Source organism: Ipomoea nil, unplaced genomic scaffold (genome assembly GCF_001879475.1).
Source record: "Ipomoea nil cultivar Tokyo-kokei standard unplaced genomic scaffold, Asagao_1.1 scaffold1034, whole genome shotgun sequence".
NCBI lineage: Eukaryota > Viridiplantae > Streptophyta > Magnoliopsida > Solanales > Convolvulaceae > Ipomoea > Ipomoea nil.
The window spans coordinates 1,816,074-1,841,020 of NW_017617462.1; the positions used below are offsets into that span (position 1 = coordinate 1,816,074).

At 37.2% G+C, this 24,947-nt stretch overlaps 1 protein-coding gene across 3 annotated transcripts; it reads right to left on the minus strand.

Annotated features, from left to right (window-relative positions):
• Positions 1 to 551: 551 nt before the first annotated feature.
• LOC109180825 (ER membrane protein complex subunit 2-like) lies at positions 552 to 19,679 on the minus strand. 3 transcript variants are annotated; one of them, XM_019330537.1, is made up of 10 exons: positions 19,397 to 19,678; positions 18,279 to 18,343; positions 16,733 to 16,781; positions 15,699 to 15,793; positions 9,698 to 9,783; positions 9,550 to 9,609; positions 9,289 to 9,370; positions 7,844 to 7,957; positions 6,426 to 6,803; positions 552 to 563 (listed from the first exon to the last, which is right to left on the minus strand). In XM_019330537.1, exons 1-9 carry the CDS (start codon positions 19,581 to 19,583, stop codon positions 6,639 to 6,641), a joined length of 903 nt encoding a protein of 300 aa, XP_019186082.1. In that variant the 5' UTR covers positions 19,584 to 19,678; the 3' UTR covers positions 552 to 563; positions 6,426 to 6,638. The 3 variants fall into 3 exon arrangements, with proteins under 3 accessions (XP_019186082.1, XP_019186083.1, XP_019186080.1); XM_019330538.1 differs by lacking the exon at positions 552 to 563 and adding an exon at positions 6,110 to 6,289 and having other exon boundaries at positions 6,338 to 6,803; positions 15,699 to 15,789; positions 16,729 to 16,781; positions 19,397 to 19,679; XM_019330535.1 differs by lacking the exon at positions 552 to 563 and adding an exon at positions 6,117 to 6,289 and having other exon boundaries at positions 6,338 to 6,803.
• Positions 19,680 to 24,947: the final 5,268 nt, after the last annotated feature.

The following is a 24,947-nucleotide window of genomic DNA, read 5'->3' on the forward strand; positions in this document are numbered from 1 at the left end:
CATAATTACGACTGTATACATATAGGCATGCCAACTTGCAGGTTCCACATATAAATAGTTAATTATCATACATGTTATGCTTGTTATTATTTTGTAATCGCGAGAATTTGGTATAGTCTGTTTAGCACAATGATTAGGTATAGATCCTGTATATATGGCATTTGGCTCACGACATGCCACACTACATATTAAATGTTTGCATTCACTCGTAGATGTGGTTCGTCTGTGTTGATATATATGCATATGTGTTTTATAATAATTATGTGGCTATTCGAATCTGCACCCCCGTGATATTAGCCTCTTATTTAGGTACATAAATAATTATATTTGCATGTTCGGTGCAACTTGTGATCCTATATGTTAAATCATTATAAATTATTTAAACAATGAATATGTCGTGGGCAAGACTTCTATGTTATGTTATTATACATTCATAAAGGTAACGTAATGTGAGTTGCATATTCATAACCTTATTATTTGGTGCATTTTGCTAGCACAATAGTTAGGCTTAAACCCCGTACATTTATATGTGTATATGTATATATTTCCCATATAATATTTTCCTTATGTACTACTATATTAATTCTGACTCTTTATCCCCAAAATGATCTCTAAGCTTCGGGGACGAAGCTTCTTGTGAGGGGGAGGGTGTAACACCCCGTGTTACGAACTTTAATCCCGGATTAATTATTTAATTAATTTCGTTAATAATAATTAAAAATGATTTAATTTGGTTAGGACTCTCTTTAATTAATTAATGTGGTCCACCATGGACCGTGGACCCTTGTCTAAACTAGAGTCTTAAGCCTATTAGGAATAAAGAGAGTAGGTCTTTACTATTCAGATTCTGATTAGGATTCCTGATTCTATAAACAGGGGATTAGAAAGCAATTAGAACCCTTACCACCCATAGTTATATCACACAAAAATATTCCCAAGAGATTCCCCCACCACCAAGCCTAGGGAGATCAATCGGAGGGAAATCTTAGAGAAGAACCTTAATGGCCAAGGGAGGATTAATAATTAAGGCTAAGAGGTAACTCATGTTTCATCAAAACCTATTTTCCTTGCTATATCTTATTTATTGGCTCCTTTGATAATCGTATGTGTAATTCTGTGATTGAGTCTTGATAGAGCCCTTGCATGGGATTTTATATTGTGCTTATTTGATAATCTTGATGTTCTTGATATTGTTATTGACTATATGTATGATCTCGTATTTTAATTATGTCTAGAGCTCTAGGGTTTATATCGTGAATTTCGTATTATGATGTTCTTGGTATATTTGGGTGGGACTATGCATGATCGGAGGTCTTGTATTTAGGACTTTGCATATAGATTTCTTGATGCCCTTGTGGTTCCGGATGTCCTTGAACCGTTATATGAGTAATGTGGAGTCTTGGCATGTTTAGGAATCGTGTTAAAACGTATTTGGTACGATTCTTGATTTAATCTCGTTAATTGAATCCGTGGTGTTGTCGTTATGTGTTTAAATGTGTCTGGACATGGTTTCGGGTTCCACGAGAAACCCCGGGACCGAAAAGTTGCCTGAGTACCAGTAGGGGGTAGGTGGGGGCACGGGTACCCGCCACCTACTCGCTGCCCGCACGTACTGTTCCAGCGGGCAGCCGGCGGGCCGGCGACTGCCCGCTGGGCACCCGCTGAAATAGTAGGTGGCAGCCGGCGGGTGGTCCTCCACCCGCAGGACCACCCGCCACCTACCCGCTGGAAACCGGTCACGGATCGTGATGTTTTCTCCCGTTTGATGTTTCTCTGTGTCCCGTTTGTCGTGTATGAGTCTCATTTGATGTTTTGAATACCGTTCTAGGAATTTATGTGTAGTACGTGTCGTTGTGGTTATGTCTTGATTGTTATTGATTGATTATGTGTTGATTGATTGAATGATGATGAGTATCGTGGTCATTGCGCAATGACCAGTGTGAATGATGATGATGATGATGAGATTGTAATTGGTGGAAATGAATTTTTGGCGGTTGACACCACTTATGCCCTGTCATTGTACTAAAGGTACTGGCCTAGCGGTTACTGTGCTAAAGGCACAAACCCACCTTCGACTAGCTTGCCGTTGAGTATGGGTCAGGTTATAAGTGTTGCGGTGTCATGTCGGGGCTATATGCGCTGACCCCTTGATATTGGCACTAGAGGTGCTGATCATGTGAATGGCACTGCGGCACCATCTTGATATGTTGGTGGTTGATAGGTGGTTTGTCGGTGGAGGCATGTAGTTGCCCGGAGGAATAAGGGGAGGCGATATAAGGGTGGCCTGGAGGTATAGGTTGGAACTGATATAAGGACGGAGGGGAGCTACAAGGTTGGAACTTGGTATAAGGTTGGAAGATGGATTGTGTGCTTTGTTGATTACTTGCTAACTGATTGTCTTGAATGCCTTTGTTGTCTCTATTTGCTATTTATATGCCTATTTGTCTGTTATGTCTCGCAACATGTTCTTAGGACGCATGTTAGTCTTTATGATTATTCTATACTGTTGAGTCTGTTAATGTATCTTGAGTCTTGATCTTGGATTTAAACCAGAGTCTCGTAAGTATATATGTATTTCAGTTTCAAAATGATTTCTTATATCTACCTATATTGTACTTAACGCGTTGGAGTGGGATACCAGCATTATTCGCTGACGGTTGTTACACCGCTTGTTTTTCAGGAACAGATTAGTAGCTTGGAGTACGCTAGTTGGATCCCCCGAACCTAGTCTAGATAGTCTTGGATTCAGTTAGACGGCCTGCGCGCCTCGTTTGTACTCAATTATGGATTTATGTTTGGTTAGTTAGTATAGCCTGTGCATTTAAGTTCTCCAGCTTAGATGTGGCATAGCACCCCGACTCTTATGATTAGTTTATACTCTGTTTGGATGATTAATAATAGATTTACTTTGATTTCATAAGCTTTAAATGTTTTAAAAATTAGGGGTGTTACAACTTGACCATGGGCTAACAGGGCTAGACCTGTTTCGACGACGTGACAATTCCTGCGCTCCACACGTCCATTTTGTTCGTGTGTATGAAGGCGGGATTCTTGTGTAATAAACCAGCGGCGACAAAAACCGAACTTAACTTAAGGTACTCACCCCCCATGTCCGATTATACACATTTTATCGGACGAGAGAATTGTTTTTTCACTAATGTACGAAACCTATTGAATATGTGGTAAATATCGGATTTGAGTTGCATCGGATAAATCCACATAAAGCTAGAAAAGTCATCTACGAACAGTACGAAGTATTTATGACCATCGACTGTTGGTACATGAGAGGGTCCCCAAATATCAGGAAATATTAAATCTAGGACTGAGTGACTTGATTTTTCAATTCGTGACAACGGGAAGCGCGCAGACTTGCCCATTTGACACAGTGTACATAGATTATTTAAAGAACTAAATGATCCTACGACTGTACAGGTACACAAAACCTACCTTAGAACACGAGAATGTGGGTGACCGAGATGTTCATGTCAAGTCTTCGGAGACGCTTTAGTTGACAAGAATGCAACTGGATTGGAAAGATTTAATGTGTACATCCTGCCCTTGCTTGGACCCCTAAGTAGAGTCTATTGAGTGGTACGGTCTTTCACAACAAAATAGCTAGGGTGAAATTCAAAATACACATCATTATCTTATGTAAACTTTTGGACAGATAATAGGGATGCACGTAATTCAAGAACAAGTAATACGTGTTTTAGAAACAGAGACCGAGACATGGAATTTAAGGAAACTGAACCGGTATTTTGTATAACCAAACCTGAGCCATCTCCGACTTGTAGTGTCTCACCTCCTGAGTACTGTTCCACACCAACCAGGTCATCTACGTTCGGTGTTGCACGAGTATTGGCTCCTGTGTCAGGCAGCCAAACATTAGAAAAAGGAGCCGAAGTGTGATCATTCTGATGCGGCATGTGTGCTACGTGCGCTTGTGGCTGAGTAGTATGGACTCCAGGGGCGTGACGATGACCACCGTGGTCTTCAAACCGACGGTAGCATGTTAGGGCGGTGTGGCCTGGTATGTCACAAATCTGGCACCAGACAACACCACGACCGCGCTGACCCTTCCCCCATTGGCCTCTGTGGGGCCACGGGCACGACCGCCGTCGTGAGCATTCCTGGGATGCTGCGGAGCTTGCTGTGCGATCATGGCAGCCGGTAGATGAGTAGCTGGGGCAGCCTCTTTCCGGAAGAGGTAATTGTGAGTGTTGAGAAGGTCCGCAACCTCTGGAATTGTTAGAGGTGCACTTTTGGTCGTAAGTGACGCCATCAGCGATCGGAATTCCGATCGCAATCCTCTGAAAACATGCAAGTTCTGCTCGTCTAAGCCTATCGAACGACCAGCCTGAGCAAGCTGCTCCATAAGGATTTGGGCACGTTCTAGGTATTCTGACGTCGAGGAGTCCCCTTTATATGACCCTGTAACTGCGTCAAGAGGCTTAGCGTGCGAGATCGAGAAGTAGACCCCAAAGCCGTTTCTATCGCGACCCAAACTCCTCTGGCGGTGCAGTGACCGATTGCCAGGTAAAGGACCTCTTCTGCGAGAGACGAGATCAGCATACTCAAGATCGATTGATCTTGCTGTATCTAGTCGGCGTGAAGTGGGTTTATAGTCGGAGAAGCTGAGGACGTCGAGGCGCTAAGAAGCTCCGGTGGGCAGGGGTTAGTACCATCGACGAAGCCATACAAGTTCTGGCCTCTCAAAAATGGAACTAGCTGTGCTCGCCAGAACAGATAGTTCTTGGCTGTCAGCTTAATAGACACATAGTGGTGTGCCTACTGTAGCATGGTGGAAGTCCGGCGATTGGAATGCGCAACAACCTGATTGGAAGAGTCGATAGGGGTGGAGGTGGTGTCGGCTGCTGGGGGGTTGGTTTCATTTTGATTGGCAAAGGGACCGATGTTAGGCTGATACCAAATGATGAAATAATATTCAGAGTTCTATGTAATATGAGAAAACTTGTACATGCTTATATAGTAAAGCTCAGCACCACAATAGGTGGAACAACTAGAAATAATGCTGAAGACTCTAACTACAGTCTAACAAACTAATGTAGTCTAACTACTCTAATAAATATCTAATATTTTGAAAGAGGAAATAAAGATTGAGAAATTATAAAGCTATCTATCCTATTTTAAACGTTATGAAACATCTTAATGATTTCATCTAGCTGTGTGGTGAAAAGAGTCACATAAATAACAATTGAATAATAAAAAGTGATCATATGAACAATTTAAGGATTGAGTCAATCATTATGCTATAATTCAAGGATTAAAAAAGTCATTTTCTAATATATATATATATATATATATATATATATATATATATATATATATATATATATATAACATGCTATGCTTGAAACTTGATAAGGGTACAGATAGTCTAATACCCAACAATGCATTGCTATTCTTATTCTCCCAAAAAATTGAATCAACCCTAAAAGTCCCCCACGCCCCGCTCGACAGAGCATGTGGCAATCCTTATACAATGGACCAATTCTAAAAGTTTCCCACGCCATGCTCGACAGACTATATGGTAATCCTTATACAATGGACTAGGATTCACACTATACTATGATCCTGGTTCATGTATATGTGTTGTGTTGTGCCTTTTTGTGTCATGTGGCATGAAATTATGTACCTTAAGAATATGTTATGAATTTATGCATCTTGTGTCATGAATTTTTGTGTCTTGTGCGGTGAAATTCTGCGCCTATGAACACAAATTATGTACCTAAATCAAATTAGGATTGAGGGTTTAGGATTTTGTGTTATAATTTTTGTGTCTTGTATTATAAAATTTTGTACCTTAGCTTACGAGTATAAATTATGTACCTTGTCGTTTCAATCCAAAGTCCATAATGTTATTGCTATGTCTTGTGTTATGATTTTTTGTATTTTGTGCTATGAAATTCTGTACGTCGTCATTTCAATTCAAGGCCATAATACTATGTAGACCCTGATCCATATATACCTTGGAGGAGAATGCATTGCTATACTTTACACTATGCTTGCATGAGCCAATTTAAAATACGAAGTACATATTGGCTAATTCAAAGTTATAAGTATGCAATTTATTATTTGAAATAAGAAATTTGCTTGAACAATAAGCTCAATATATTATAACATTTTACACGTCATGAGCATCCCAACATGACACCATAATTTTTTTTACTTAAAACCCTTGCTCTAATATGATACAAAATCAAACATGTAAAGTATTATCATTATTAATCCAATACAGTAGCAGCCTAGACAAAACAAATATATATATATATATATATATATATATATATATATATATATATATATATATATATATAACTTTCCCAATTTAGTCTCCCACAAACAAATATTTGGTGTTTGGCAAAGTTAATATAATAGATGATATAGTCAGCAATAAATTAAACGATGCTATAGAGCATTTAAAATACTGGGATTCTGGGAAACGAAACTGCAAAATATATAATAATTTTCATACGAAGATCACAAATGAGGAAATGCATCCTTGCCTGTAGTAGTTGAAGCAGCGGAAGAACAAGAATCAGTCGTTAAGTGGTTTGGGGCTTCACTTCACTTTTTTGCAGCTTCCAATTCCAAGTGGTATACAACAAATTAAACGGTTATAGCTTCAAGCTTCTTAGAGTTGAAGCAAGCAGAGAGATTTTCTGTGGAGCTCTCAGCTTATAATCTTTTTCCAGGGCCATTGCCGACAAAGACTGTAGCTCTGAACTCTCTTTATCCTCCTTGTTTCGCCCTTTTGCCAGCTGCCCAATGGCAGACGTACACTGTAATAATATATACAATTCGGTATTAGGATTTCAAGTAGCCCGCCCGTGTTTGGTCATTAAACCCACACTCAACCGTGCTTCACCTGTGCAGTGGTTAATTTTAAAAACTGTACAACCAAGTACCCTGAAATGAAATCCCTTATTTGTATTCAAACCACAATATAAAGAAAATAGCACTTCATTTTAATAACTGCTAAAACCCATGGTTCATGCTTGGCAAGAGGTTACATAAAATAATATTTTATTTAATTAAATGCCAAAAGTGAATAAAATGGCCATCTAAGCCATGGGATAACTCAAGAAGAAGAATTCACTGATTCTGCACAAATCAAACACCCTTTCGTGATCTCCATCTATGACCATGCATTTTGGTCTTTATTTTTAAATCTCAAAGAAAGAAGCAGGGGAATATAAATATATAATACTAAAAGAAAAGGAAAAGGGAACTAGAAAATGGAGAAAATAGTAAAGGACATCAATGAAAGAAAGGTTTGGCATGAAAACTGTCAATAGGAAGTGGGTTATGGTTGCTGCTTTGGAAAAATCAAGTCCTATTGGTAGGGTTTTGGGGAAAGAAACATAAAGAAAACTAAGATATGGGGAGGGGGTGGGAATAAAGGAGAAAAAAGGCAAGTTGTGTTTAGTGTTAGGCTGTTAGCTTCTTCATATAACTTGAATTCTTTTTACTTTCTGAAAGAAGGGGATAAAAATATTTTACATCTTACATTTATTATTTTAATATTACAAGTATATATTAAAATACTATGAAGTAATATTGTTACAAAACTGCAGTTGAACAAATGACTTGACGGTCAAACTCTGTAGAAACATAAAGTTAATATTCACGGATCAATCTACAGTTTGGTTTTAATAACACTAGTTAGATGAAGTTTATTAACAAAACTCTACAGAGACTAGGCTGGATCAATGGAAAATCACAAGAACACCTCAAATTGACATGGATTTAAACAAACTGGGATCTAATAAAAAGAAATTATGCATAAAGAAACACACTTGAGAGATAGAAATGCACTCACCAAGCATATACCAAAAAGGGCTCTAGTATTTTTGCCACCAGTTAAGTCTACAGTTGATGCATAATATTTCTTGGCTGTCTGAAGATTTTCTTGTCCACCTAGCGTATATAGAATCTGGTTCAGCCAAAAAGAGTCCACACAACATTTAATTACATCGTTTAAGGAGGGGAAAACATCAAGTTCTACAGTGATTTATAATATCAGAGCAATTTATCTTCATAGAATCTGTTAAATAGGGAAATGGAAGAAGAGAAAGAAAGGCATGTCTAAGAACAAACACTTTGCACATCTAGATTATTATCTCTGTTGCATGGGCTATCCAAAGCATCAAGTAGCACCCCTGTCTAAAGGATCCAACAAGGGTGTGGGTGTATGATCCTTGTCAAATCTTTCCAGGGATGTTGGGAAGCCTTTTATTTTTTAAAGTATTGAACAAACTTTAGCCCAAGAGCAACAGTTATACCATGGACCTTCAAGGTGGACCCAAGTCCAAAATTCACAATTTACATACTGAATGTTCACAATTTGAATTGTGAACATTCAGTATGTAAATTGTGAACATTCAATATGTAAATTGTGAACATTCAGTATGTAAATTGTATATTTTTGGATCCGGGTCCATAGAATAATTTGCTGCCAAAGAGCTAACATGGAACACTGATCTCTTTAAAAAGACAACAGGCCTAAAAAAAACATTGATTTTGGGCATTTTTATTCAGCCAGTTTTCTTCTTTCTTTTCTTGTTTAATTTGATCAGCAACTTCTCCAATTACAACATTGACTACTACTCTACTGGATTTTGATAAATTAATAAATATAATAGTTATTATGGAATTTATCCTTAGAATAACTGTTGGTCACAAATGGAGTTCCACTTGCGTGTCCCAGTGTCCTTCCATTTTAAGTTTGACAAATCTGACCACTACATCCATACACATAATACCCAACACACTCGCCCACACCCTCACCCAAGTCCATGTAGCAAGATTATCATGTTATAAGACTTAACCAATCCCACATGTTATTGACTTGATAGCAAATGATATTACATAATTGTACATAATAATTAGTCAAATGTGATGGGAAAATTCACTTTTATAGCTATAAAATGTAACAAGTATAACGTGTTTTAATTGTGTCAGAGCTAATCTTTAATCTTTTTATTACTAACAACTGCATGTGGTCACTTGAGTCAATGTCACATCCATGTCTCTATTCTATGCTTTTCAATAGAGCATCAACTAGAAGTCACTGTCATATACAGTCAGTATCTTACGAGGACAATGAACCCGTAGTTAGAGACTTAGAGCAAGCCAATTAAAGAATGTAAGAACAAATTATGTAGATAACTTTGAACCCGTCCTTGCATATGATGATACGAATATCAAGTAATGAATTTTTTATATCTGCAGTAAAAACATAAAACTTGCAAACAAGTCACTTACATCGGCATAGGCTAAGTGATAAAGGGGAACCATTGGATGAGACAAGATTAGCTCCTCATAACAGAATGCTGCTTGCTTGTACCTATGAATCACAAGCAAAAAACTAATATAAACTATCACCAAGGCATGTATTAACAGGCAGAAACAGCATTGATGCAGAAAGTTAATGTCCACTCCCCCCCAAACACACACACACACACACACCCCACAAATTAAGAGAATGCCACAAGAGTGGAGAATAAATAATTTTAAACATCTCACATTGATAAGGAAATATATACTTCAGCAAGTTCTCTCCACGCATCATGGTCTGCCATAAATCTAGCCAACAAAAAAGGGTAGAAGATGAGCCATTAACAAGACACCTACATTTATAGCTCATTAAAGGTTGATGCTTTGAAATACTTACATTTCAAGATACTTATTGAGCCACTCAATGGCCCCTAACATGTCACCTTGTGCCTTTGCCATGGCTACCCTCCTCTTATAAACAACCTGTTCATGACTCAGATATGATTAAAAAAAAGGTGCAAAAAGGCTTAGTTTGGTAATTTTTAGTTCAACTAGGGTAGTAATTATATGGCAATGGCATTATGTAGTAAACTGATATTGTGGAATGTGGAAATATTAGAATTGATATGTGAAAATATTTGATTGATATGCATATATTCTTAGGATCTGTAATTAGTGATATGATTTTATTCTTTCCTAGTTTAGTGATTCTTTTTATTTACATTCCCTGATTATAGGATTCTCTTCCCTATAATCAATCTTCTTCTTTGTATAAATTAGGGCTTGTATTTTCCAATTGAAATGAAGAACTATTCAGAATTTCTTACATGGTATCAAAGCCTGACTCTAAACCCCTAGCTCTTCTCTATCCTCCCTCACCAAATCTCTCCAGCAACTATGTCTAAACCTATTGAAACCCTTCCAGTTGATTCCTCACCGTTAGATGGGTCATCACATCCTTCTCACTCGACTTTCACAAATCATCTTAACCTTCCTCAAGTCCTTGCTTACCGTGAATTTTCCAGCAAGTCTCACGATAATGTGGCTGCAACCTCCGAAACATCACCCAATGAAGTCAGTCCTTTCTCAAAAATTAAGCTTGAGGCGCTGCAAAAGCTTTTTGGGCAGATATCTGTTGCACAACAGTCAATCCCACCTTCCGCTGAAGCACATGTTAGTATGATGAGTCATCAAGGTACCACTTCTCACGCATTTGCTGCAAATTCAAATAACACAAGTCCTTGGATTGTGGATTCCGGGGCATCCGACCATATGTCAGGTGATGTAAAGGTTTTTCATACATTCAAACCTTGTACCAATCCCACCACGATCAGAATTGCTGATGGATCCCTCTCTAACGTGATAGGAACAGGATCTGTCAAATTAACTGATGAACTTTTTCTTTCATCTGTTCTCTTTGTTCCTAAATTACGTTGCAACCTTCTTTCCATCAGTAAACTCACTAGAGACATGAAGTGTGTAACTAAATTCTATCCTAAGCTTTGTGAATTTCAGGTTGTGGGCTCGGAAAAGGTGATTGGCAGTGCTGAAATTTGCGATGGTCTCTATATTCTCAAAAACACTCCTGAAAATAAACATTTCCCCAAGTCAAATTATGGTTTCAATTCTGTTTCTGTCTCCAATGAGAGTCTAGTCATGTTGTGGCATTTTCGCCTTGGACATCCAAATTTTGTTTATCTTGAAAAACTGTTTCCTGGTTTATTTATCAATAAAAAACCCAAGTTTTTTCATTGCGAAGTGTGTCAACTTGCAAAACATACTCGAAGCATTTATTCAAGCAATCCTTACAAACCTTCTCAACCTTTTTCGTTGATACATAGTGACATTTGGGGGCCTTCAAGGGTGAAAAATGTTAATGGTTCTAGATGGTTTGTATCCTTCATTGATGACCACACTAGGACCACATGGACTTTCCTCATGAAAGAAAAATCAGAAACTGCATCAATTTTTAAAGCTTTTCATTCCATGATTCAAAATCAGTTCAAACAAAAAGTCAAAGTTTTGAAAACTGATAATGGGACAGAATACTACAACTCAATTCTTGGTCCATACTTGTTAGATCAGGGAATTGCCCATATTAGTTCCTGTGTCAACACCCCTCAGCAAAATGGAGTGGCTGAGAGAAAAAATAGGCATCTCCTTGAAGTCTCTCGGTCCATCATGTTTTCAAATCATGTGCCTAAACACTTTTGCGGGGAAGCTGTACTTACTGCCACTTACCTCATAAACCGTATGCCTAGTAGTGTCTTAAAGTTCAAGACACCACGATCTTTGTTATTACAAGCATTCCCTCACCTCTCAGTTTTTTCCTCGGAATTGCCACTCAAAATTTTTGGTTGTACTGCTTTTGTCCATATCTATGATCACAAAAGAACAAAACTTGACACCAAATCACACAGATGCATCTTCATTGGGTATTCTAATACTCAAAAGGGGTACAAATGTTACTCTCCAGTCACAAAAAGAGTTTATCATACTTTGGATGTCACTTTTTTTGAACACCAATCATTCTTTCCCAAATCTGGTATTCAGGGGGAGCATTTGAGCGAATATCAACTTTGGGAAACACTTCAAGATAATCAGGCTACCTTTCCCTCACCTAATGTCCTACCATACCACCATCAACCTACTCCAACTCAACCTGATTTATCACCTACATCATCCAATTCTCTATTACCTCTTTCATCAGATGTGACTCCAGAAAACATGGTCAATCACCCGCCATCCTCTCTTCCTACAATCAACCCATCTTCGCCTCTAATAAACAACCATCCATCCTCAGAAAACACTCTACCAAATTCACCTCCTCAAGCACCAGAACTCCGTGTTTATAGAAGGAGAAAACTTCAAAATATAGAGGCTAACATGCAAAGCCAGGACTGTTCAAACACACATTCGAGCTTACTTGACCTTGAAAATCATGAAGGTAAGGACTCTATGACCCATGAGTTGGTATCTACTGCTATTGATGATCTTGATTTGCCTATTGCTCAACGAAAGGGTGTTAGAACATGCACTAGTCACCCAATAGAAAGGTATGTTGCTTATGGGAAATTAACTCCTATGTATAGAGCCTTTGTTGCCTCTCTTGATCTTGTCCAGATTCCCACAAACATCTACGAGGCACTAAGAGATCCCAAATGGAAGGTTGCTGTCAATGAGGAAATAAATGCTCTTGAGAAGAATGGTACATGGCGTCTTGTTGATTTACCTCAAGGAAAACATGCAGTTGGATGTAAGTGGATTTTCACTGTCAAGTATAATTCAGATGGGAGTATCAACAGATTCAAGGCTCGGTTGGTTGCCAAGGGGTTCACTCAATCATATGGTGTTGACTATCAAGAGACCTTTGCTCCTGTTGCCAAACTCAATACAGTAAGAGTTCTGTTATCACTTGCTGTGAATTGTGATTGGCCTTTATATCAGCTGGATGTAAAAAATGCATTCTTAAATGGAGAATTGGAAGAAGAAGTTTATATGGAAATTCCACCAGGTTTGAAAAAGAACTCCAATGGACGACTGGTATGCAAACTAAAAAAATCTCTCTATGGCTTGAAACAATCACCTCGGGCATGGTTTGATAGGTTTGCAAAGTCAATTGTAAAATTTGGATACACTCAGTGTCAAGCTGATCATACCCTGTTTGTTAAAATCTCTTCAACAGGAAAGCTAGCAATTCTCATTGTCTATGTGGATGACATAATCCTAACTGGAGATGATTCAGGTGAGATTTCAAACCTCAAGAAGTTTCTTGCATCAGAATTTGAGATCAAAGATCTAGGATTCCTCAAATACTTTCTTGGGATGGAGGTAGCTCGATCTAAGGAAGGGATTGTTATATCTCAACGAAAGTACATCCTAGTTCTAAACAAAACTGGAATGCTTGGAAGTAAGCCAGCAGATACTCCAATGGACCCTAACTTAAAAACAAATCGGAGTGGGGAACCAATTCCAGTAGAGAGGGGGAGTTATCAAAGATTAGTGGGAAAACTAATTTATCTCTCCCACACTAGACCTGATATTGCTTTCTCTGTTAGTGTTGTAAGTCAACATATGCATAACCCTAATGAGGAGCATTTGGAAGCTGTTTATCGTATTCTAAGGTATCTCAAAATGACACCAGGTCTTGGTTTGCACTTCAGAAAACATGACAACCGAGACCTAGAAGTTTACATGGATTCTAGTTGGGCGGGAGAGTTGACTGATAGACGATCGATTAGTGGTTACTGTACCTATGTATGGGGAAATCTAGTCACTTGGCGCAGCAAAAAACAGTCAGTTGTCTCTCGGAGTAGTGCAGAATCAGAATACCGTGCACTGGCATTAGGTATATGTGAGGGGATGTGGATTAAAAGATTGTTGAATGAGTTGAAAATTGAAGCTCCTACATCTTTCAAATTGTACAGTGATAGTCAAGCTGCCATCAGCATTGCTAAGAACCCGGTTCATCACGATAGAACAAAGCACGTTGAAATAGACAGGCACTTCATTTATGAGAAGGTGAATTCGAGGATCATTGAACTCAACTACATTCCTACAAAGAAACAGATTGCCGACATCCTTACGAAGGCTCTACCTAGAAGGAGCTTTGAAGAATTCAATTCCAAGCTGGGCTTGTATAATATATACAACTCAGCTTGAGGGGGAGTGTGGAAATATTAGAATTGATATGTGAAAATATTTGATTGATATGCATATATTCTTAGGATCTGTAATTAGTGATATGATTTTATTCTTTCCTAGTTTAGTGATTCTTTTTATTTACATTCCCTGATTATAGGATTCTCTTCCCTATAATCAATCTTCTTCTTTGTATAAATTAGGGCTTGTATTTTCCAATTGAAATGAAGAACTATTCAGAATTTCTTACATGGAAAAATAATGGCATAGCTACATTTAGTGCATCTACTATTCCACTTACTGAAATTGAGAAATTGAAGGTTTGACAGGTAACTAATAGCCATCACTCACAAGTGAGGCAAAAGCTAATATATAAAAAACAAAGAATGTAAGAGTATAATGATTATATTAATTATGTTACAATGTATACATTTTGATACTGATCCGCATGTTTATATAGGTAATTAGGTATGCTATGCATAATGGGCTAGTGCTATAATAGGGTTATGCTAGGGTTTTATATGTACAACACTCTCCCTCAAGCTAGACCATATAGATGTTCTAAGGTTGAAAATTTAACAAAACTGTGGCCAGAAAATCAGCATAACCAACATTCCCCCTTGGAACTTGAAAATAATCACGATATAGTCATAATTGAATTGACTCCAGAAATAAACACTGTAGTGCCAGATGCGAGCATCATCTAAAAATAAACATGGCACAAGAGCCAATGGCCTTGGGAAATAAATACAGCAGTGCTGGAACCAAAAGCCATTGGAACCAACAGCATACCAAGACCAAATGGCCTTGCAAAAAAAACACGGTTGTGATGGACTGAACACCCTTAGAAAATAAACACAGCATATCAAAACTGAATAGTGCAGTGCTGGAACAAAATAGCCTCAGGAAATAAACACAGCAATACCAAAATCAAAGCTAATGTTCAAGGAGGATGGCAATTGGGGGACATACAAAAGTTATTATAGTTGGAAAACCTACAAACTTCACCAGTAGGAGCTAAAAAGACTGAAAAGTGAGGCGGTGGATCAACACCAAACTTCAGGTTTAGAGTCACTTGCAAGAGAGGAATCCCAATGGTGCCAGCGGTGAAGTGATTGGATCACTAGAGAGGAAAACAACATAAAAAATTGAAAGGAACATGTCGGATGGAAACATGTGGAGTCACAATGCAGGGGGCATCTCTTCTTGGGACTCACACACCAAGGTTGTGACAACAAGGCAAGTTATCAAGAAGAAGAAGAAGACACGGCCACTGAATAGTGTTTCCAGCAGTGACATGTAAAATATAAGACAACAGATTTTTTTCCCTAAAATTTACCATGTTGAAATGGAAGGATTAAAGGTTTGGAAGGTAGTGAATAGTCACCACCCATGCATGAGGTGGATGCTAATATATGAGAATCATAGAAAACAGAAGTATATTGGTTATATCAATTGTGTTATAAATTATAATGTCTACACTCTAATACTTATACACATGCTTACATAAGCACACTATGGGCCACATAATGGGCTAGGGTTATGACAATTACTACAGGGTTTTCTACATTTCAACACTAACAAAATAAAGCAAAAGCAACTCATATATCCAATAAACTACCAAAGACCTTCACTATTGGGAGACAAATTATATCAATACTCCTTTATTTTTCCTTCCTGTAGAAGAAACTATGTAGTCCCAACTGAACATAACAGAAATCAATAGAATTGAACAGATATCTAAGTTCAACTTCTACCTGATCAGATGGATTTTCCTCCAGTAAGCTTGAGTAAGCTTTTCCTGCTTCTGCCCATAATCCCTTGGCTTCAAGTAACATTGCTTCTAGCCTACCTGAGAAAACCATGAAACAAGTACAATAAGCCAACATTGTTTCATACAAGTAAAAAGTAATGCAAACCCTTCCTTCAGTCATAAGGCCAAAGTATGTCCACAAACTACATATGCATCGAACATTGTTGAACAGCTAAATATTTTTGAAAAGTAAAAAACATGGAGTAAATACCATAATAATGGCATTTTTACAAAGGTTGACCATATTGATGCATGAAAATGTTAACAGATACAAAGATAAATAGGAAACTAAGTTATTACAATTGAGTAAAGGTGTTCAAAGGTCCATATCAATGAAACCCCCCACTAGATCAATACATGAAAGGTTACTACCATTGACAAGCCACCCATATCAACATTGGAATATACTGTATGCCTCAAGAACTGCACTATTTTTTATCTGCAGAGAACATACTAATTTACCTTGTACAACAATACAACAAATCAATATCATAACACAGACATACTTATGACCTTTAGAGGACAAAGCAAGAGTTTATCCTAGTAACCCAACCTTTATAGGGGCCATGTGAACCACCTAGGCAAGCCAATTACATTTTTAAAGAGCCCACCCAGTTATCCATAGCAGAACGAAAACACAACCACCAATATTTGATGAAATTACTTGCATTAAGACTAGACAAAAGTTTTCAATGACTAGATTCTCTTTCTATCACTACTGCCCAAAAAGCAAGTACCACAGCTGAATAGTGTTCATGATCACTTGTGCAACCCTTTGTTGAACACTATATTTACATAAATTGAAGCATTGTTTTACATCAATATCTTCTCTCTTTTGGATAAAATTTCCTTCCATATTTCAATAGTTTATATTTCTAATTTTCTACAGCTGGATGCCCATGGTCATGCAAGGAAAACTGCAAGGTAGTGAGGTTAACTTTTTACATATGTTCATTGAGGCAATAAAATACTACTTACCAACCCTTTTGCTCCCTGGAAACTTTTTCTGCAAAACCTTAATACAGTCCTGCAGGAGCATACAAAAAATAAACTACATTATATTAACATAATTAAAATCATAAGTCATTAATCCAGTAGCACATGAACACAAGCTCAGAAAGAAAGATAACTAACAATGAAAGAGACCTTCATACATGGTGAGATGTTAGACATTATAAATGGTAGGAATATATTTAGCATGATATTAGGGACTAATGTGCATATTCTCAGGGATTGGGTTCCAATCCTTACCTTAGTTAGTGTATAGCTTCTTGTATAAATATGTATGTTCCTTAGTATGAGAATAACAGAAAATATGTATAGAGTTCTTCTGTTCACAAGAGAAAAGAACAATAATTTGACTTACAGTACAATATCTTAAAATTATGCACCAATCATGTGCATTAGACTAGCTCATCTTGATAACCAACAGAAAAGGGCATTGACGTTAGCACTCCATTTTTAATATTAAATGACAAAAATATTATTTGCATTTTTTGAAGATTTTTATGTATAATAGTATTTCAAAGAAAATAAAAGGTTCATATGATTATATGAGAAAATTGAAAATTGATGGTCAAGCTTTGATGGGTGTTTTTCTAGCTACCAATAATGTACTTTCACAAACACAATTTACTCTAGATTATCTATTTTTTTTCTTAACTTTTACTGAAAGGGCAAATAAAAAATGTAAAGTTTCTTCCACATGATTGCTGCCTAAAAGAGATTTTTCATTTCAAGAAGATCATATTTATGTTCATTATTTGCTCAAGCCTTTGTGGATACTATCTTGGTGTGATGCCATTTGCCTATATGGTAGCTTTATGACTAGAGTTCATTGTGGATCATGAGGGCTTTGAAAATATCTTGTACTAGCATATCGCCATATCGGTCTTTCTTTTTTGAGTGTGATTCTCAGTTGATAAAACTAGGAATTTGATTAAGCATTTAAGTTCTGATCTAATTAATTACTATGCTTTAAGCTTGTAGTTTGTTGACTTCAACTATTTATGTGTTTTGATGCTTTTTAAGATTGCAAAAATGATAATGGATCTAAATCATGGACTTCTCATATTTAATCTGCAGTCTAATGTCTCCCTTTTGGCAACTAGAAGCTGGAAATAGCTTTAATTTGTGGATTAAAACTACGTCATATAAGATACAAAATTATTACAGCAATAGTTCAATACTACATTATTAATTTTTGTGAGCTCAAAATACTAGATTATTCATTTCACTACTTTTATTCAAACACACACATGCGCACACACACCCAAAAAGACCATCCATAAGGACTAAGTTTATAAATCTATGCAAAAAATCAATATAGAACTGAACTTAAAGTCCATTAATTAAGTCATCAATGCCACTTTTAAGTTTGCTGCTGTCATCTATTTCATCCACAGGGAGAAGGTATATTCCTTCTGATTAATAGTATATTAGTATCCCACTGCATTCATGATTATGATTCAGATGCCAGAATACCACATATTGAAGTACTAGATAGATAAGAGAATATCACAACCTTTGCCACATCAAGACATTGGCAGTCCATAGCAGCAACCGCCACCTGCTCATATAAGGTCCATTCTGCATCATTTATAATGTAGTAGAAAAATAATCAATGTGAAGTTCCATCCAGTAAAAGTATGACGTGTGGTAATAAAATGCCATTTTTAGGAGTAAACAAAAAAGTAAAAGAAAATGCTGAAATGCAGGTCATGGAAAATACAAGTTGGATATTAACTCTTGTATTGAGTAACTATGTCACTCCCCAACTCATCTGAAATATACTGCCATATATATAATATAGGTTTAATTGCAAAATTTAATGCCCATTTGTTGGTATGCAAGAATTGTCACAATTTCCGCCCTCTAATTCCTTTCATTCATTTGGTAGGCCCATTTGACCAGAATCACAATTCCACCCAGTTTAGCACTTGGATATCCTTTTTTTTTATTCACTTTTGTACTAATATTAATAGTAAAAAGAAAATCACTGACCAAATTAAATTATACTTCATTGTTCCATTTTACCTGTCATGTTTACTTCATTGATCAAATCAACTATTTCTTCTTTTGCTTATTTTTTTAAGTATTTGTTAATTATTTTTAAATTTGATTTTTTTGTTTAATAGTACTTTTAATGTAGTTTCTAAATATATAATTATATACTAATACCAAACTTAACATTATGACAAACTGAATTAAAAATAACTTTAATCCAGCCTAGTTAACCGAACCATACACATACACATCAAATAAGAGTAGCTATCATTCTCCTTTTACTTTAGTCAGACTACTAAAACTGCATGCTTTATTTTAATTATTACGTAATAACCAGAGCAAAAATCAGATTACAACAAGGAAACAATTAAACTAGCGAGAAGCAAACAATGGGGTGTGCTTATTCTTTTTAGTCATATTTAATTGAAAACACAGATTATGCTTCCACCAATTACTAATCATCAATCAATCAATCAATGATATGAAATTCACCCAAGTCCAAAAATCTCAATTTTTTTGACACCGAAATTCCAATTTAGGAGCTACGAGCAAGAAATCACCCACCAGTAATAACAATTTGCTTTTCCAGAAATAAATAAGTTTTTTTTTAAATCAATTTTTGGATGAGTTGGCTACCTTCAGCTCCAAGACCAGATCGAGTTTTGGAATCGTTGAGGAGGGAGAGGCCATGCTTCAAGACCTTATCGGAGCGGCGGAGTTTTAGCTTGCGGACGAGGCATAGATAGTCCCACGCGCCGCCACCGCCGTTGTCCACTTGGCTCTCCAATCTGGTCAATTTTTCTTCCTCCGTTTTGCTCACCATATTCCTCTTCTACCCTTTGGTCAGTTGGTGTTTCAGCTCGACTCCACTATGCTATGAATATCTTTTCTACGCAGACACACAGTGTCAGTAAATAGCCAGTTTTCCAGTTTTAGGTTGGAAAATATTTTTTCTCATTTTATACTCCTAATTTTTGTAGGGGCGTTGGAGAAAATTATTTTTATAGGGATGTTGGAGAAAATTTAAATTTCATTCATAGTTAATTTTAAAGGTCACTAAATTTCTTAGTTTAATCGGAAAAAATTACAATTCCATAAAATTGTAATTCCCTCACTTTTATAGAATTAGATTAGAATCTCATGCCTCTTGAGATTTTAATTCCGTGTATTTTAGGTTGAAAAAAAAAAATAATGCTAAGACAAAATTACACATTCTTTTTTAATCTAAAATAACAGAGAGAGAACGTTATTCCTGAACAATAATCATTCTAGGTCAAACTTAATTAAGTATGTTTTCTCAAAACTCTCAAGTATTTAAATTTGATGTGTATATAGCGTGGGTGGTGTGTTTGTTTATAATAGCGAATGAATCTATTAATATTGAATGGCGTCAATTGTATGTTTGTTAATTTTGATTATAATAGCGGATGAATCTATATAATAATGAATGAAAATTTGCATTGTTTATTATTTTATGTGCAATAACTATAATTTGCATTATGAATGGCGTCAAATTTATAATTGCATTCTTTATATGCATTGTTTATGTACAGCTACTTCGTGTCTTCGTGTATGTTCCTTTGAATTATTTATATTCACAACTTTTCAAATTTTGCATTCTTTATATGTAGCAACTCTTCAAAATATGTATGATATTTGTTCCTTTCTCAGAATTAAACTTCGTCTTCCTTTAACAACTAGAACTTGTTTTTGCTTATGCTTGATTGATTATAATTTTATAGAGAAAATTACATTTTTGGTCCTATGACTATAGGGGGCGTGTTAATTTCAGTACTTAACTTTAAAAATTAACAATTTAGTCCCGTAACTATGCAATTTTTAACACATTTGGTCCTGCCGGCCAAATCTCCGGCCAAATGTTACCGGAAAAACTCAAACCATTTTTAACTATTTAATCAGAGGGGCAAATTAGTCATTTCAAACAACCTCCTTCTCCATTCAACCTACTCGCCGACTGATTTGCGAAGGAAACAACAATCCATATCTTCGAATCACCGGCCAAACCCATGTTAATGGTAAATCATCACAGATTAATGAAATTATACACTGATTCTTTCGGATTCGTTCACGGAGGAAGAATTCACCGTGAAGTTGCCATCGCCGCCATTCATAGAGGAAGAATTCTCCCATGGTCACCCAGAGCATCAAAAACACCAAGACGAAGCTTCAAATCACAGAGGTTCTGGAATTCTCCCGTGGTCAACCAGAGCATAAAAAACGTTCATAGAGGTCTTCACCGTTTTTTCCTTCTGCGAAACACTATGAAAAGATCTTCACCGTTTCAATGTTGTCCATGACGACGGCGACGGCGAGGCAGGCGGAAGAGGACAACTGCGATATGTGCTGAGATTTGCTGAGAAGCCGTGTGATTTTAATTTTATTTTCCTCTTTTTTTTTTTATTTTTTATTTTTTTACTGTGGTTTTCAATGAAAGATGAAATGCTAAATATGTTTCAACTTTCAAAGCTTGCGATTGTTAGATTGGTGGGATTAGAGGTAGTGTAATTCAATCGGCCAGGCCGTTGCTGCAACTCTTTGCAAGAAGAAAGAAGAAGGGAGAGCTAAAATGACCAATTTGCCTCCATAATTAAATAATTAAAAATAGTTTATATTTTTCCGGCCAAATTTCGCCGGTGATTTGGCCGGAAGGACCAAATCTGCTAAAAAAATCATAGTTAAAGGACTAAATTGTAAGTTTTAAAAGTCATGGACCAAAATTAGCATGCCCCCTATAGTCATAGGACCAAAAGTGTAATTTGCTCTAATTTTATATAAAGTTCAAATTTTTAAAAGATAAAAGATTATACAAGGAGTTGTTATTATCTCAAAATTGTGTTAAAAAATCTAAAAACACTTTTATGATATATGATATTTTATTACAGTTATGTCTCGTTTAAGTTTGACTAGAATGGGTGAAAGAAGAAAGAGAATTGCAACTGCTTAGACTTTATTCTTAAAGATGTATACTAATATAAGTAGTTTTTTACTTTCGATGACATTGGTGGCATCTTTTCATAGTTATAGACCAAAAATTAGATACTATTCTATTGACTTTTATGTCAAACGAGTTATGGGAGACAGATTTTGTATGATAATGATGAGGCATGTGTTTCACTACTTAGGATGAGTAGGGAAGCATTTTTCAAACTATGAGGAATGTTAGAAAGTTTAGGAGGATTGAAACCAACAAAGACCATGCTTATTGACGAACAAGTTGCAATCTTTTTGCATGTTCTTGCTCATCATGTTAAAAATTGGGTTATTCAACAAAATTTTAAAAGATCAAGCAAGAGTATTAGCTAGACTTTTCATAAAGTTTTAAATGCACTTATGCATTTACAAAGTCATTTATTTTCAAAATTCGGAGCCCATTCCAACTAACTCTACAGACAACTGGTAGAAGTGGTTTAAGGTATTAATAAGCATTTTACAATTTGTAATTAAATATTATATAATTATATATAGTCATGGGCGTTTTTTTTAATTAAGTCTTGTTTGTTTGAATTATAGTGTAACACCCTCAAATTTTAATTCTTAAAACAAACTATAAATAGACTTACTAAAAATAGAAACTACTAAAAAAAATAGAATTCCTAAAGTGTGCATACCTCAATTTGGAAGCTATGTAACACCCCTGATTTTCAAGACATTTAAAACTTAATAATAAAGGTAACATCTCATTAAATCCCAGAGCGTAACATAAGTGTACGGGGTGCTATGCCACACCGGGGCTAGAGAACCCAGGTGCACAGGCTGTCTAACTACTATCCTCCGAAACATGAATGCATAACATGGCACGCAGGCCGAAAGGGAAACTATACTACTTCTACGCTCCAATTCTAGCGCGCTCCAGTGCTCTAATCCTCTGTGCCTGAAAGCCAAATATATCTGTTCAGCGAGAGATGCTGGTAACCCACTCCAACGCGTTGAAATACAATACATATAGCAATATATATATAGATATACAAAAACCATTTTGAGCATGAGAATATATCCTACGAACTCTAGCTTTAAAACCGGGAATGACTCGACAGATAAGGCCAGACACGAGCAGCAGTTATAACGAGCATATGCAGTTCACAACAGATAAGGCAGATAAGGCAAAGCATAACAATGATCATACCCCAACATGAACAATCCCCGATATAAATCCCAAAGTCACATCCCCCAAGACACTCATAATCACCATTCATCCATATCACAACACATAACACACTTTGTTGGCGCCACAGGACCAATCGCATGCCCATACATGAGGGTCAGCGCATATAGCTCTGACACGGCCCCGCAGCACCCTGCCCCGTATCGCAACACGGAGGGGTCGATCGCAACCGACCGATGAACCGCAGCTCATAAGAATGTGTAATCTGACTGTAGCCAGGAATTCCCATCTGACTACAGCCAGCCTCCGAACCGCAGCTCGGGAAAGAGTCATCTGATTGCAGCCAAGAATTCCCATCTGACTACAACCAGCTTCTGGACCGCAGCCCAGGATACCGTCATCCGACTACAGCCAGGAATTCCCATCTGACTGTAGCTGGCTTCTGAACCGCAGCTCAGGAGTAACCAATCCGATCGCAACCGAATTGGGACAACACGCACACATAACACATAGCAAGCACATGCAACCCACATTACACATTAGGAAGGGGGAGAAAACGTATAATAAAACCTATGCGTGATCCATCACTTACTAAGAATAGTCCTAAAGGGTTCATACTCCTTCCACCTAGGTCAACGGGATACCAATTCAACTAGCATGCAATATAATAGACTCATAAACCTACGAACGGTACCCGAAATATCAAACTAGACATAGGCACGACAAACGGGATCCGTTGGGACACCACGGGGGTCGGGGAAACATCAAACGGGGAAGCCGGGGTCCCGAGTTGGGGAAAATTCCAGCGGGTAGCCGGTGGGTGGGGGTCCACCCGCCGGCTGCCCGCCGGCTAACACTGTTCCGGGCAGCGGGTGCCCGGCGGGCAGCTGCCCGCCCGCCGGCTGCCCGCTGCCGGAGCTGCCCGAATTGCCGCGGGTAGGTGGTGGGTCCCCTACCCCCCACCTACCCCCCACTGACTCTTTTCACCACTTTTCATCCCGGGAACCATTGTGGAACCCGAAATCATGCTTAGACACTTTTCAACGTAATTAACGACAACACATAGACAATTAACGGATCAAATACGATAAACGAACGGCACATAACCTATCATGCTTTTCTAATCATAATCAACACCCAAACATGCGATTTCCCCACCCGATAATCCAAGAATAATATCATACGATACAACCTAGGGTTCTAATCACTTTTATATCGATCAAGAATACAATTCGTCTTCTAGTTGCAAGGTTCGGTAAGAATAACACATAAGCATCGAGGATGCCAATTAATCATCAAGAACATCATAATCATCAAGAACAACACATAATCATCAAATCCCAATTAATCATCAAGAACATCATAATTATCAAGAAACTCCCAATATCAAGATTATCAAGATTCCCCATGGAATCACCAAATCAACATCAATAATAATTATCATAATTTCGCCATTCACAATAATATGGGGGAAACCCTAAGGGGAAATCATAGCTATGAAAATAGGTTTTGTTGAGACATGGGTTACCTCTTAGCCTTAATTAATTCCTTGGCTATGAAGGATCTTTCTTTAAGCTTTATTGCTTTCTTGATTTCTTCTAAGAGAATTCTTGGAGCTCTCCTGGGGTGATGGGGCGTCTAGGCGTGTGGGAGGGTTCCGGGTGTCTCCTAAGTTCCCTATTTATACATTTAAGACTCCTAATTAGGGCCTGAATGGTATGGGTTTACTAATTCTATTCCTTATAGGGTTCAGGGACTTGCTTTAGGGATAAGGGTCCATATTAATTAAAGCGGATCCTAATCACAATCTGAATAGTAAAAGGCCTACTTCCTTTATTCCTAATAGATAACTAGATCTAGGATTCCTAATTAGGATCTGAATAGTAAAAGGTTTACTATCCTTATTCCTAATAGGCTTAAGCCTCTAATTTTAGGCAAGGGTCCACGGTTTACGGTGGACCCTATTAATTAATTAAAGGGGAACTTAACATAATTAATTATATTTAATTATTATTAGCGGGATTAATTAAATAATTAATCCAGGATTAAAGGCCGTAACACGGG

Excerpts from the sequence above, each read along its gene's own strand:
- LOC109180825 (XM_019330537.1), bottom strand. The coding sequence starts at position 19,583 with ATGGTGAGCAAAACGGAGGAAGAAAAATTGACCAGATTGGAGAGCCAA. Across the intron at positions 9,371-9,549 it reads GTATATATTTCCTTATCAAT|GTACAAGCAAGCAGCATTCT; the intron begins GTGAGATGTTTA and ends TGTGATTCATAG. Across the intron at positions 7,958-9,288 it reads ATCACTTAGCCTATGCCGAT|ATTCTATATACGCTAGGTGG; the intron begins GTAAGTGACTTG and ends TGGCTGAACCAG.